This window comes from Schistocerca americana, chromosome 3 (assembly GCF_021461395.2).
Source record: "Schistocerca americana isolate TAMUIC-IGC-003095 chromosome 3, iqSchAmer2.1, whole genome shotgun sequence".
Classification (NCBI taxonomy): domain Eukaryota; kingdom Metazoa; phylum Arthropoda; class Insecta; order Orthoptera; family Acrididae; genus Schistocerca; species Schistocerca americana.
In genome coordinates this window covers 525,701,342-525,718,186 of record NC_060121.1, presented here as the reverse complement: position 1 = coordinate 525,718,186, position 16,845 = coordinate 525,701,342, and the positions used below count along the sequence as shown (strand labels likewise).

Below are 16,845 nucleotides of genomic sequence, written 5' to 3'. Positions count from 1 at the left end.
GAGGAAATGCTTTCTCTAAATCCACACTAATTTGTGGACTGAATTTTTTCCATCTCAAGAAAATTTCTTATATTCAAACTTAGAATATGCTCAAGAGTTCTATAGTAAACTGATGTTAAGGATATTGGTCTGTAATTTTGTGGGTCCGTTCTTATACCCTATGTATATAGGAGGAGTCGCTGGTTGGTATTGGGCAGCAATGTGTCCTATTCATACTGTTGAGTCTCTACTTAGTTTTGTGTTTGATGATTTACAAATGCCCCCTAGATCAGTTATTCTCAGTGTATTACTCTGAAGTTATGCTGGCATCAGAATAATATTATTACAGTTAACAGAGGGTTAACTCACCTGCAAATTCTGTATAGAAACTAGCCAGGATTTAGTCCAGCCCTGGGGGATTGTTTAGTTTTAGTGGTTGCAACTGTTTCTAAACACCACTGACAATAATATATACATCATTGACTTTCCTAATTGCTCAAGAAATAAATTATATTGAAGTAAATATGTGCTTCATAAATGTCCATAATTAGTGGGCTTTTGAAATATCCTCTATATGTAGTTTTCCAAGAAAGTATTTATTACTGTTTCACAGCATGTCTTATTACACCCACCAACTACAGTACTGTTACCATCATAATTAACTTTTGGATGAGTTAAATCTCTTGCAATGACGACAATATAATTAGGCAAAATATATATTAGAAGCTGTCGTTTCCTAGACGTTTTCAATTACATTTTGGTACGCATCTGGTGATTGATAAGAGGGCCCAGTTACAAAATGTTTTATGTGCCACAAATTAATATTGTATCAAGTTTGACTTTTAAAAAATGGAATCATGAAGTACCAAATACATTGAGTTAAATGGGAAGCAAATTTTTATTTTCCCAAAAAAGGTTGTTTGCTATATTTTATGCCAGCCTGAACAGTATGTACTTGTATGTGTAAAAGTTATTAGGGTATAAGAAGATGCTGTAGGAATTTTTAATAATAATACTCCATCATATTTTCCTGACTATCTATAATCTCAAATATGAGCTCTTCACAAGTTGAACTTCCGTTATTTATTCTATTGGATAAACGAATAATGCATAAAAACACAATATTTCAAGAACAAAGTCAAGGCAATTTATAGCCTCATTAAACATGAAATGAATAAAATCTGTAAGGCCAATGATATTGAGTTCACCAATGACAGAAGCTACAAGACAGATTATGTCACATTCAAATCATTGTCCACCAAATTCAATTAATTCTTTCTAATAGCAATAGAAAATTAAGGAAAAAAGTGAACTGTAGAAAGCAGAAAAATTAGATTTGCATAGACAAGTATTGCATAATCCATCAGCATACATTAGTTTTCCTGATTCAGCTGTTAAAGATATGTCAAAATTGATTAACTCACTAAAGAGCAGTGACTCTGTTGGCTATGCTGGTGTTTCAACCAACGTACAGGAATATTGTGCAAACTCGATAGTGCCACCCTTGAGTTCCCTTCTAAAAAGTCAATGAGTCAAGTTGTATTTCATGAAAGACTGAAATATGCAGTAGTAATATCCATTTTTAAAAGTGGAGATAAGTTCATGAGCTCCACTTATAGGCCCACCCCCCTCTCTACCACATTTACAAAAATGTTTGATAAGTTAGCTTATAATGGAATATTGAACAATATTTCTCACAATAATCCTTTAACTACTGCTCAGTTTGTGACCTTGGCAATGTAGGTTGTAAAATTTTACTGGGGAAGCTAACACATTATGACACTAAAGTCACCCCCATTGCATGGATGGAGTCAATAACAGTAACCAGAGTGTCACATTATCTAATGGCAGCACAGGAATAAAATTAAATTCTTAGCAAGGAAACATATTGTGAACCACAAGGTTCATAATTTGACTCACTTCTGTTGCCCAAACACACCAATACCACACACAGCCAGCAGGATAATGAAACAGAAAACAAATAAAAATTAGCTATAGCTACCAGAAGTAGAAACTAATGAGTGAGGCTCCATGTGTGAAATTTCTAGGTATCCAGATGAATAACAAACGATGTGGCACTATTACATGGATAAAACAATGAATATGCATTTCCGCTTGCTTTGCACTTAGAAAGGCAGTGTCTTGATCTGACTGTATAGATGAATGTGTTCATTACATTTCCAGAGAAATACCATAGCTCGTTTCATTTATTCATAGTCATAATGCTGAAAGATATAATAAAACATAAATGAGTTTTACATTAAAGGTCAATGTTTTAAAATGTTAAAAACATATTATATGACTTCCAGGGCTCATCAGTCACACTATGAACAAATGGGTTCTATGAATGCAGTTATTAAAGTTAATGGAAAGACTTATAAAGAAGAAATGCAAGCATTCAGAGATCATAGTCATGGTTTGTATGATTCCAAATATTTTAATTTAGTTCAGAAATAAATTCATTTTTTTCTACTTTAATGTGCCTGTTTTTCATACACTATGTGATCAAAAGTATCCAGAGACCTGGCTGAAAATGACTTACGAGTTCACGGCACCCTCCATCGGTAATGCCAGAATTCAATATGGTGTTGGCCCACCCTTGGCCTTGATGGGAGCTGCCACTCTTGCAGGCATATGTTCAGTTAGGTGCTGGAAGGTTTCTTGGAGAATGGCAGCCCATTCTTCATAGAGTGCTGCACTGAGGAGAGGTATCAATGTCGGTCAGTGAGGCCTGGCATGAAGTCAGCATTCCGAAACATCCCAAAGGTGTTTCATAGGATTCAGGTCAGGATCCTGTGCAGACAAGTCCATTACAGGGATATTATTGTTGTGTAACCACTCCACCACAGGCTGTGAATTGTGAACAGGTGCTCGATCGTGTTGAAAGATGCAATCGTCATCCCCAAATTGCTCTCCAACAGTGGAAATCAAGAAGGTGTTTAAAACATCAAAGTGGGCCTGTGCTGTGATAGTAACATGCAAAACATCAATGGGTGCAAGCCCCCTCCATGAAAAACATAACCACACCATAACACCACCGCCTTCGAATTTTACTGCTGGAAGATAACGTTCACTGGGCATTTGACATACCCACACCCTGCCATCAGATTGCCACATTGTGTACCATGATTCATTACTCCACACGACATATTTCCACTGTTCAGTCATCCAATGTTTACGTTCCTTACACCAAGTGAAGTGTCGTTTGGCAATTACCGGCATGATGTGTGGCTTATGAGCAGCCGCTTGACCATGAAATCCAAGTTTTCTCACCTCCCGCATAACTCATAGTACTTGTAGTGGTTCCTGATGCAGTTTGGAATTCCTGTGTGATGGTCTGGATAGATGTCTGCCTATTACACATTATGACCCTCTTCAACCATCGGTGGTCGCTGTCAGTCAAAAGACAAGGTTGAGCTGTATCCTATTGTGCTGTACGTGTCCCTTCACATTTCCACTTCACTATCATATTGGAAACAGTGGACCTAGGGCTGTTTAGGAGTGTGGAAATCTCGCTTACAGATGTATTTATTTAATTTAATCATATGGCTAGGGCCTCCCGTCGGGCAGACCGTTCACCGGGTGCCCATCTTTCAATTTGATGCCACTTCGGTGACCTGCAGTTGATGAGGATGATAGGATGAGGAGGAGGACAGCACAACTCCCAGTCCCTGGGTGTAGAAAATTCCCCGACCCAGCTGGGAATTGAACCCGGGACCAGAGGATTGACAATCTGTCATGCTGACCATTCAGCTACCAGGGGTGGACTTACAGATGTGTGACACAAGTGACACCCATTCACCTGACCAAGTTCGAAGTCTGTGAGTTCTGCTGAGCACCCCATTATGCTCTCTCACAATATCTAATGACTACTAAGGTTGCTGATATGGAGTAGCTGGCAACACAACGCACCTAGTATAAAAAACGTATGTTTTTGGGGTTTCCGGGTACTTTTGATCACATAGTGTTTTAGATTGTTCTGAATGTCTTGTCAAAATTTACTTTGTACAGACAGTTACGGGAACCAACTCATTAAGGCAATGTCTTAGGCTTCCCATTAACTAATAGACCCTACCGTTTTGAATCACCTAATGTAGAGGACATCAGGGACCACAACACTATTATAGCATCAGTGACTACAGGTGTTAAGAGATGTTAAGAAAAATGGGAAAATATCTTTGCTTAACAAGAGTGACAGAAAACAAATTGCAGAATATCTGAACAGTCATAATCAAATGTTAGGCTCTGAGGATTGGGCAGGGGGGGGGGGGGGGGGGGGGGCTAGAGCAGACATAATTCTAAAGCATTCCTTAGGCTAATATGTGTTGAACAATGTTGTGAAGGATGGGAAAGATCCACCAAGGTTCAATAGCCAGGTTACAAAGTTTCTAGGATCGAAAAGAGAAGTTGAAAACTAGTTGGCAAGTAAAAGCTGAATAAAACCAAAATAAACACAAGGAGACCAATCCGAGAAGTGTTCAATAAATTTGAACATAAAATTTTGGCAACTGAACTGATTACAAAGCCTTTGAGGATTTGCTCATAGGTAAGTCAGTAAGCAAACCAAAATCATTTATTAGTCACTCTGTCACTGTACCAGTGGTGAAATGCAAGATGACTGAAAGAAGACTGAATGACTGAATTCTGTCCTAAATTGTTTCACCTTGGGAGATCTGAAAATGGCTCATCCTTTCAACCATCACAGGAACTCTTAAATAGCAGATATTGAGATAAGCAGTCACATAATAGAAAATCAACCAAAACTGTTCATTAGTGGAAAGGCATCTTTACTGGATGAGATGCCTGTGACATTCTAAGTAGAGTTTGTGAAAAACCTGCTTTCGTTCAAACAGTAGTTCATTGCAGGTTGCTGGAGCAACACATGGTACCAAGTTATTTGCAAAAATGTGCAGGTCATTCCTGTTTTTGAGAAGGTTCATCAGACAGATGCAAATAATTATAGGCATGTATCACTGATGTGAATCTCTTGTAGATTTATAAAATGTGTTTTATGCTCATGCATTGTGACATTATTGGAGAATAAAAAATCTCAACTATAAACTTCAGTATGGATTCTATAACCAGAGATTGTCTTGAAATCCAGAGCACAGCAGACAAGGGCGTGTTGCTTGACTTCAGAAGACATTCAATTCAGTTCTGCTCTAACATTTACTAAACAAAAGTACAAGCATACTGAGTATCAGCTCAGATTTGTGACTGAATTCAGGACTTCCTAGCACATAGAATTCAAAACACTGTTCTTAATGGGGAAAAATTGACAGATGTGAGCATAAATTCAGGTGAATTAAACAGGAAGAGATATGAAAAGTGGAATGAAATATGCAGTCATGAAATAGGAGGAAAAAGGAAAAAAACAATAGAGAAGGAAATGGGAGGAGGAGGAAAGAAAAAGCAGAGTAAATTATGAAATTCTCTCATTGTGGTAAAAGAGGTGTTTCAGTAGAGATTAAGTCAGTAAGGGTAACATGAGGTGTATATATGTTGGAGAGCATGTTTCCATTTCTGGTGTTCAGGAAATCTACACGGTGAACAGAAAGTTTCTCCCTTTTTTGTTCAGAGACCCGCTGAGGTTTGGTGCTCTGTGGAAATAGTACTACTTTATACCAACAGATGATGTGGGCAGTATAAACTTCATACTATTCTGTATTACTTGATGAATCATAGTGAACACATTTCCACACTTGTTTGTCTGCTGCTGGCAAGTGTTGTTGTGGTGATTCACTTCTTCTAAGCAGATCATTTTCATAACTTTAACACACCTGTACTTTGTAAGTTAATGAAAATTTGTCTTGAATATTTTTTTAAATATTTTCACCTAATGAAAGAACAGAAAAATATTGTTATCTCTAAAGTTTAATTAGGGAGATAAAAAAGACAGTCTTGCAAAAGTTTAATTTTCTTCAATTTAATGGATTTACACATTGCTTACTTAAATACCTTTTTAACTTCATCTGTATACTGCTCTGTGGTTATCTGTGTTTTTCATTTTTTAAGGGTGTCATTAAACAGTGGGACCAAAACATGAATATGTTCATTCCCAGATTTAAGGCCTCCATGCCAGACATTTGTAAAGGCAAATGTCTGCTTGTGTCTGTATATGTGCAGATGGATATGTGTGTGTGTGTGTGCGAGTGTATACCTGTCCTTTTTTCCCCCTAAGGTAAGTCTTTCTGTTCCCGGGATTGGAATGACTCCTTACCCTCTCCCGTAAAACCCACATCCTTTCGTGTTTCCCCCTCCTTCCCTCTTTCCTGATGAAGCAACCATGGGTTGCGAAAGCTTGAATTTTGTGTGTGTTTGTGTTTATTTGTGTGTCTATCAACATACCAATGCTTTCGTTTGGTAAGTTACATCATCTTTGTTTTTAGATATACGTACATACATTAATACTTGTTCCATAGATAATGAATATGACATTTTGTAATGAAGTGGAACATGTCACTTTAACATAAGTTTTCTAAAAACAAAGATGATGTGACTTACCAAGCGAAAGTGCTGGCAGGTCGATAGACACACAAACAAACACAAACATACACACAAAATTCAAGCTTTCGCAACAAACGGTTGCTTCATCAGGAAAGAGGGAAGGAGAGGGAAAGACGAAAGGATGTGGGTTTTAAGGGAGAGGGTAAGGAGTCATTCCAATCCTGGGAGCGAAAAGACTTACCTTAGGGGGAAAAAAGGACAGGTATACACTCTCACACACACACATATCCATCCGCAAGGAAAGATTTCGAAATGCAACAGTGACAAAGGAAAGATTTTGAAATGCAACAGTGTGTGTGTTTGTGTTTATTTGTAACATGAGTTTTCTTTACACAAAATAATTAATTGTTATCTTCTTTTTACTACTTCATATCTAAAAATTCATGTATTAAGTAGAAGGAGTTGTAATTCAGAATTTATTTTAATTTGTTTCTAAATGTTGGTTGGCTATCTGTCAGACTTTTAATGCTATTTGGCAAATGACCAAAGATTCTGTGGCAGCATAATTCACCCTCTTCTGTGCTGAAGTCAGATGTAACCCAGAATAGTGAAAATCGTCCTCCCTTCTAGAATTTTAGCTACACAACTCACTGTTATTTTTGAAATGGGATGGGTTAATTACAACAAATTTCATAAGTGAATATATGCGTTGTGAAAGCACTATGAATATTACGAATTCCTTAAACAAATGTCTGCAAAGTGATCTTGGGTGGACTCCAACTATTATTCTGATTACACACTTTTGTGCGATGAATACTTTTTCTCTTAATGATGAATTACCCCAAAACATGGTCCCATATGAAAGCAGTGAATAGAAATAGGCATAGTAGGATAATTTACTGATATGTTTACCACCAAAATTTGCAATAACCCTAATAGTGTATGTAAGTAGCTGAACCTAACCGTTTCAGCAGATCATTGATGTGTTTCTTCAAATTCGATTTCTTATCAATGCACACACCCAGAAAATTTGAATATTCTGCATTAGCAACAGACTACTGTTCGTAGACTATATTTATCAATGGTGTCATGAAATTTGCTGAACAGAACTGTATGAACTGTGTTTTCTCAAAATTTAGTGAGAATCCATTTGCAGAGAACCACTTAATAATTTTCTGGAAGATGTTATTTGCAATTTCCTCAGCTGATTCTTGTTTGTTGAGTGTGATTACTATACTTGTATCAGCAGCAAGAAGAATTTACTTTGCATCTTCAAGTATATAGAGTGGCAAGTCATTAATATAAATTAAGAACAATAAAGGACCCAAGACTGAACCCTGTGGGATACCATCTATGATACCTCCCCAGTTAGAGGACTCTGTTGATTTTTGGAGACTACCTGTACTGTTTATTTCAATCTTCTGCATTCTTCCAGTTAAATATGAATAAAATCCAGAATGAGATTTTCACTCTGCAGCGGAGAGTGTGCCGATATGAAACTTCTGGCAGATTAAAACTATGTGCCAGACTGAGGATGGAACTCGGGACCTTTGCCTTTTGCGGGCAAGTCCTCTACCAACTGAGTACCCAAGCATGACTCACGCCCCATCCTCACAGCTTTACTTCTGCCAGTACCTCGTTTCCTACCTTCCAAACTTTACAGAAGCTCTCCTGCGTACCTTGCAGAACTAGCACTCCTGAAAGAAAGGATATTGCAGAGACATGGCTTAGCCACAGCCTGGGGGATGTTTCCAGAATGATATTTTCACTTTGCAGCGGAGTTTGAGTCTTGGTCCGGCACACAGTTTTAATCTGCCACGAAGTTTCATGAATTAAATCATTTGTGCGCTGTCCCATCCAATGTTTGAACAGTGAAATCATATATAGCATTTTCTGTTGAAAAGCCTTTCTGAAAACCAAATTGACACTTTGTTTGTACTTCATTTTTCAAATTTGTGATACTACTCATGAATACGTTACTTTTTCCATGATTTTTGAGAAAGCTGTCAGAAGTGAGGTTCGGTGGTAGTTGTTAGCATCAGTCCTATCCCCTTTTTTATGCAATGGTTCAATAACAGCATACTTCTGTCTGTCTGGAAGTATCCCCTGTTTCAGTCAGCTACTACACATGTGGCTGAGAACCCTACTTATCTGTTGGGAACTCTGTTGGAAATGCCATCAATTCCAAGTGAGATTTTACTTTTGAGTGAATTTATTGTTGTCGTAATTTCAATCTTGAATTTCAGTTTTATCAAATTGCATAGCTATTACCTCTCCCATATACTGCCTTGCATTTTCTAATGAATAGCTGGATCCTATTTTCTGTATAACACTTAAAAAATGATTATTAAAATGTTTTCTACTTCTGACTTCTTGATAATAAACTTTTGGTTGAATTTGATAGAAATACAGTCTTCCTGTGCTCTCAGTTGCACTGTTTCCCTTTTAACAATGTTTCAAATTGTTTTAATTTTATTATCAGATGAGCTAATCTCAGACATAATGCACACACTTCTGGACTTTGTAATAATTTTCTGAATACAGTGCAATAGTTTTTATAATGTTTCACTGTTTCTGTGTCATTATCCTCTTAGCTGTAAGATACATTTCCCTTTTCTGTTTACAAGATATTTTTATCCCTTTAGTAAGCCATGGCTTTTTAGATGGTTTCTTACAATTATATTTCACTGTTTTCAAATACACTCACAAAGGTATCATGAAATAGGTTAAATTTTAAAGTAGCATCAGGTTTCCTGTCCACTTCGTCCCCATCTAACTCTTGCAAGCTTTCCCTAAATATTTCAATTGTTAAATCGTTAATTGAATGCACTATTTTGAAGGACTTTTTGCATTACTGTATGAAGCTCCATCATGTACTGTAACTAACTATGCATCATGATGAGACAGACCATTCTTACCAGGAAAAGTTTTAATTTGATTAAATTTATCTTGGTCTAGAAAAACATTATCTATCAGTGTCCTGCTTTCCTGTACCACCTGAGTAGGAAAATCAATAACTGAAGTTAAATAGAAAGAACCAAGTGATACCTCAAGGTCAAGCTTTCTATTGGACTCTTTCAGAAAATCTACATTGAAATCCCCAAAAACAATAATTTGCTTCCCTCTGTCTGACAGATAGCACAACAAAGAATCCAAGTTTTCAAAAAAGAGCTGAAAAATTCCCAGTGAGACCTATACATGGCTACAATTAGAAAAGTACCATTATTTTGTTTAAGCTAACATGCACGTGCTTATGCATGTTTCTCTATACAAAATTTTTTAATTTCCAAATGTTTCACACTATGGCAGATTTTAACATATATGGCAGCTCCTCCTCTCTCCACTGTGTCTCTACTTACATGTGCTGAAAGCTTATATCCACCTACATTTACCATTTCCATGTACAGACAGGCATAGTGCATCTGTTCCACCCTCAATTTCTAAATCTTCTAAACAAACAAGGAGCTCATTGACTTTGTTTTTTAATCCTCTGATGCAGTATACTAACATCATTTTTCACAGTGCTTTTATGAGAATCTTGTGACATACTAACATTGTTTTTCACTGTACTGTTATAAGAATTTCGTGATATTTTAACATCACTAGTTTGTGCCTGTCTGAGCTTCTCATTAAGCTTAATTTCAATCAAGGTTGGATGACTGGACGCTGACCTTAGTCTAAAGAATAGGTACTCCCATGGCTTTCAGTGCCCTCCCCCTTAAAGATTTTGCCATCATCCCAGCAAATTTACCCTTCCCTTTTCTACTGAGATGCAGGCCATGTCTTGTGAAGTCCCACCTACCAATACCATTAACAGGAACCAAACTTAAGCTTGACAAAGTAGCCACCTGAAGCAGTTGATCTAGCTCCATATTGACCCTCCTGATAGACCTGTTCAATTGGGGCCAATCATGCCACATGAAAGCAGGAACCAAGCCAACATTTGTATAGTTCATTGCAGATGTTATTATTTATTTATAATAGACCAGCAAGCCTTGCTTTTATTGTCAGCACTGCTTATGTAAGTTTTTGCATCTATTTGTTTGGCTGCTTGCAGTACTTTGTCATATATTCCTTTATATTTTCTGTAATACTCTTTGAAGTTTTCATCATTACTTGTTATATATATGCTTCTTGTTATCCATTTTTTTTTATTTATTGCTAGTTTTGGTATCAGTCTTTTTTACTGGTCATGTTATAGTTGGGAATGATGTTTATAAAATTTATCATTGTATGATCCACTGAAGAATCTCTTTCCAGCATTGCGCATCCTTTTTTCTTATATGTAAGCCTAAGAACTGTTAAATTTTGTTCATGTAGGTTTCTTTTTCCCCATGTGTTGTACCTTTTCTTTTATTCTGATTTAATCGTATTTTGACTGCATCATTGTCTTACAGAGCTGCAACTATGCTCTCTCCTTTCTACTAAAAGTCATATAGGTTTGTGAAAATGAGATTATTTTTGTACAGATGTTTGCTGTTGTAGGTGTCGGATTTGATATTTTGTTTGTTTAATCCACATATTTTAATTGTGTTAAGAAGTTTCCTGCTGCCATTGGAATCTAGCAATGTATTCATATTTAGTTCACCTCGTAGCTTTTGCTTAGAGTGATACAAAAGAGTTCACTGATGTTTCCAATGAAAGTGTCTATGCACCCATTTGACAGTGCATAGATGTTTTGAATTTACAGTCAAGAACTACATCCCTTTATTTTTTGGCTTGTTAGTTTTACATTTCCAGTAATATATTTTTTCCATAAGTCAAGCCAATTTATACAGTTTCTGCTTATCTTGTTATGGGGTAATGTTGCAGCTCCCACATCCCTAACATTCTTTCTGCATGAGCTAGCTGTTACATTATAATTTTCTGCATAAGATTTAAAATTGCTCTCATTATTTTTTGTGGTTTTCTATGTTCTGTTTCATTGTATATGTAAATCGTGGATATCAGGTTTCCTGTTTCACAATCCCCTCCTCATCCCATATTAGTTTCCCTTATTTCTAATGATTTTACATGCTTCTGTAAACATTTGTGTTTGTGTGTTATAGACCCCAACCTCTTTAAATGTATGCCATTCTTTCCCAGGCAGTTTTCACTCAGAAATTTGCTTGGGGCTGTGAAGATAGTGTAAAAAAAATTGCATTGCTCTTTTATACCAAAGTTTATTTTTGAGATATGTTTCTCACTCACTGACTTCCTTTTTTCTTGTGGCACGAATCATGTTTATTGTTTTGTTTTTAAATTAGAGAAAGCCCATCATTATGCAATCAAGGGATCAGCAGATAATTTATTAAAACATACCTTGAAGACAGGAAGACAGGAAGCAAAGGAAATTTTACATATATTGAATAGTACTACATGAGAGGCAGTGGACTCTAAGTAGTGCATAGTACAGCATGAATTTCCTTTGGAATTTGTCCTTGGGGTTCTTCAGTCTTGAGTTCAGATCACAAAGTTGGTCATAACTCTGTACCAAGGCAGGGGGTTCAGTTTATAGGTGCTGCAGAATGACTCTGCCTTGCAGCCTTTGAAAATGTTGGCATAATAGGGGCCGTGCTGGTTCCCATAGCCATTCCTCTGATTTTTTTTCTTAGTTGCTTTTTGCATTATATTCTCTCTGATATCTTTTCCTTCTTTTGCCCCTTGTCATCACAATATAACCTTGGGTCTGAATAGCTTACTTCTCATTTCCAGACTCCCCGAGTGGTTTCCTCTTTTCATCCTGTGGAAGTATCATATATGTTTCAAAATCTAGGAATAGTACTTCGTCTTTCTGTCAGCATTGCTTGGAATTTTGCCTCTGAAAGAAAATACTAGACTGTCATTCTGTCTCCTTCTAATGTAACAGTTATTATTTTGTCAGGCTATGTTTGAATACCAAATATTTTACCAATATTTTGAGATAATTTGAATCAGTAGTGTAGCCATTTTCATGTGCTGAAAGTTTGAAAACCTACCTTTTGTTGAAAGATTTTGAAGAACCCTACAGATTTTTTAAATTCACTGTATAGTTGTACCAGTTTTCTTTACATAAATGAAAAGTTTGATTTTTCAGCTCTGTAAGTTAGAAAAAGAGCTCTTGCCTCTCATTTTCATTTTATAGCATTCAAAAAGCTTTCGTGGCCTTATTTTACGATAAGAAATTGTACCTAACGCCAACAACTGTATCAACGCTAATTTATCTCCAGAGTATTCAAATACAAAACTACAAAATTATAGTGTTCAACAAAAATGTGTCTGTCTGCAGTTACACTAATACATTGTATGTATGCCTACAGACTTGTAAATTCTGACAATTCTAATCTAGGGATCCAAGACTTAAAGAAAAAGTGATAAAGTATTACATCACTTGTATCTCTTTTCCATAAGTTAGCATTTCTGTGTGCAATTATAATATAGGGGATAAGATAACTTTGAAGATAACCCTTCATTGGACTTTTATCCTGTAGCGAGGATGTCCAAACGTGCAGACATAGTTAAGCAGTTTACTGACAGCATGTACCACTTACTTGACAACAGATTTTTTAAGTGAAATTATTGTGTTCTAATCTTTTTTCCATTTAATACAGGTAATAAAAGAGATTGGGACTTAATGCATCGGTATGCCTTTCACATGTTTTTCCTGGAAAATGGTATGACAGCAACCATAGGGGTGATATGCCAGCCATGTACAGGATCTATGTAAGTGCACTGAATCTACATTCTTTTCCACGATATGTACTCAATAACTTATTCCAATTTATTTGTCCAGTAATCATTTTACAGAAATGGAGGGTAAGTACACACACACCAAATTAATTTAATGAAGTACATAGAATTTTATAAACTTAATACATTCTTGATAAATTCTTCTTTTAAAGATAAGTAACTACTTTGTTATGTTTAAAGGAGTAAAAATTAATGTAACTTATTCACTTACAATATACTTGAACAAGAGATGGCAGGCAACTGACTGAGCAAAGAGTAATTACGCATACAGCATTGTTGGAAAAAATATGTGGAACATTTGAAAGCATTTTCCACAAGGCAGTGTATCCAGCATACATTGTACATACATACATACATTAATCCTTGTTCCGTAGATCATGAATACGACATTTTGTAATGATGTGGAAAGTGTCACTTTAACATAAGTTTTCTTTACACAAAATAATTAATTAATTAATTAATTAATTTTTTTAGTTACTACTTCATATCTAAGAATTCATCTATTGAGTCGAAGGAGTTGTCATTCAGAAATTCTTTTAATTTGCTTTTAAATGTTGGTTGCCCATCTGTCAGACATTTAATACTATTTGGCAAATGACCAAAGATTTTTGTGGCACCCTAATTCACCCATTTCTGTGCCAAAGTGAGATTTAATCCAGAATAGTGAATTCTTCTAGTGTTCTTCTAGTGTTGTAGCTATGCACTTCGCTGTTATTTTTGAATTGGGATGGGTTATTAATGACAAATTTCATAAGTGAATATATGTATTGTGAAGGTACTGTGAATATCTGAGTCCCTTAAATAAATGTCTGCAAGGTGATCTTGGGTGGACTCCAATTATTATTCTGATTACATGCTTTTATGCAATGCATACTTTCTCTCTTAATGACAAATTGCCCCAAAATATGATGCCATATGAAAACAGTGAATGAAAATAGGCATAGTAGGCTAATTTACTGATATGTTTATCACCAAAGTTTGCAATAACTCTAATAGCGTAAGTAGCTGAACCTAACTGTTTCAGCAGATCATCGATGTGTTTCTTCCAATTCAATTTCTCATCAATGCACACACCCAGAAATTTTGAGTATCCTACCTTAGCAACAACTTCCATTCATAGTCTATATTTATCAATGGTGTTATGTCACTTATTGTACACAATTGTATAAACTGTGTTTTCTCAAAATTTCATGAGAGTCCATTTGCTGAGAACCACTTAATAATTTTCTGAAAGACATTATTTGCAATTTCCTCAGCCGATTCTTGCTTCTTGGGTGTTATTACTATACCTGTATCATCAGCAAAAAGAACTAACTTTGCATCTTCGTGAAATTGTGTGGCAAGTCGTTAATATATATTGAGAACAATAAGGGACCCAAGACTGAGCCCAGTGGGACACCATTCTTGATTACTCCCCAGTTAGAGGACTTTGCTGGTTTTTGTAGACTATCTGTCTGTTAATTTCAACCCTCTGCATTCTTCCAGTTAAGTATGAATTAAACCATTTGTGCACTGTCCCACTCATACCACAATACTTAAGCTTATCTAGAAGAATTTCATAATACACACAATCAAAAACCTTTGAGAGATCACAAAATATCCCTGTGGGTGATGTTTGGTTATTCATTGCATTTAAAATTTGATCGGTGAAAGCATATATAGCATTTTCTGCTGAAAAGCCTTTCTGAAAACCAAATTGACATTTTGTTAGTACTTCATTTTTTTACAAATATGTGATGCTACTCTTGAATACATAACTGTTTCAAGAGTTTTGGATAAATCTGTCAGAAGTGAGATTGGGCGGTAGTTCTTCTATCCCGTTTTTTATACAATGGTTTAACAATAGCATATTTCAATCTATCTGGAAAAATTCCCTGTTTCAGTGAACTACTACATATGTGGCTGAGAATCCTACTTATTTGTGGGAACAAGCTTTTAGTACTCTGTTGGAAATGCCATCAATTCCATGTGAGCTTTTACTTTTGAGTGAATTGATTATTTTCCTAATTTCAGTAGGAGTGGTGGGTTGAATTTCAATTTTATCAAATTGCATAGGTACTGCTTCTTCCAGATACTGTCTTGTATTTCTAATGAATAGCTGGAACCTATTTTTCTACAACACTTAAAAAATGATTATTAAAATGTTTTCTACTTCTGACTTTTTGTTAACAAACTTTTCATTGTTTGATAGAAATACAGTCTTCCAGTGCTCTCGGTTGCCCTGTTTGGCTTTTCACAATATTCCAAATTGTTTTAATTTTATTATCAGATGTGCTAATCTCAGACATAATGCACATACTTCTGGACTTTTTAATAACTTTTCTTAATACAGTGCAGTAGTTTTTATAATGTTTCATTGTTTTGGGATCGTTACTCCTCCTAGCTATAAGATACATTTCCCTTTTCTGTTTACAAGATAAGACACATTTCCCTTTTTTGTTTACAAGATATTTTTATCTCTGTAGTAACCCATGGCTTTTTAGATGGTTTCTTACAATTATATTTCACTGTTTTATTAGGGAAACTGTTTTCAAATATACTCACAAAGGTAACATGAAATAGGTTAAATTTTAAATTAGCAACATGTTCCCTGTACTCCTCATCCCAGTCTAATTGTTTCAAGCTCTCCATAAAATTTTGAAGTGTTAAATTGTTGACTGAAGAGTCAGAGGCTCGATATTGTGCTTCAGTGGCTGAAGTTACCACTAGACATTTCTTTTTGAGTTGTAACTGAACCCACCGAATCCACGTATGATCGATTCATCTTTGTATTTCAAATGTCTGAATTGTGTGTTAATTGAACCATTTTTAATGTTATGTAGTGGGGAAAGAAAGCCTTTTTAACTATGAACTTGACATTATTTTGTGGGATAACTCGGTAATATTGCTTAATATTAAAGTAATAGAGCAGAATAATGTCTTTATCTTCTATAGCATTGATCACGTGAATTCATTTAGCGGTCGGGGGTCGGGTGTACGATGCCCCCTTCATCTGTACCGCTACCTGCTGGGACTGCCTTACAAGAAACAAGAACCTTTGCCTCTCCTGCACTGACTATGCGTCATCAGAAAAATCCAGCTTTTAGTTTGCTCAGTATGCTCAGTACAGCATTTTCATTAAAACTGCACAACAAACACAGTTGTTATTAATATTAACAACAATCTCTAACAGTATACCGTTATTAGCAAGGCACCTAGTTATGTTTTAAACTTCTCTCCAAAGCAAGGTGTGGATAATGGGGTTCAGTTTTCATGATTGTTAAGCCACACAAGTTATTACACACACAAAACTTTATATAGCCTATCTGGATTTGGTTTTATCCACACCCCTTTAGCAAACAGCTTGCAGCTATGTAGCCTTACCTTACAACAGACCCACTGAAAGAAAACTATGTCTACAATGACTGTTTTGTTTGCCAGCTCTGAAGGGGCAATTTCAATACTTTATTTCAGTTCATCTTTATAAGTGCCACAAGCAAATTTACTTTAACAACTTTTGTGGCAACAATTTTAGTTGGAAACAAAATCGAAGCAGAGATATTCTTACATGGCTTAATGGCTGCCAGCTGTATGTAGAAAATTATGTAAAGTTAATATTGTGGTAAAGCAAATTTGAAGGAAAGAAATCTCATTAAATTAAACTTTACAATGGCATATCAAAGAGACCACACTTCCTGTCTTTTCAGTTAAAAGTAAACAATTAATGTTGTA

General features: G+C 35.8%; 1 protein-coding gene across 1 annotated transcript in view; it reads left to right on the top strand.

Annotated features, from left to right (window-relative positions):
• The window catches only part of LOC124607017, a 231,844-nt gene that overhangs the window by 131,897 nt on the left and 83,102 nt on the right, over nt 1-16,845 (top strand). Inside the window, exons 6-7 of the mRNA XM_047139176.1 lie at nt 2,289-2,395; nt 12,996-13,107. Of these exons, the coding sequence (XP_046995132.1) occupies nt 2,289-2,395; nt 12,996-13,107 (219 nt within the window). The remainder of the gene's footprint in view (nt 1-2,288; nt 2,396-12,995; nt 13,108-16,845) is intronic.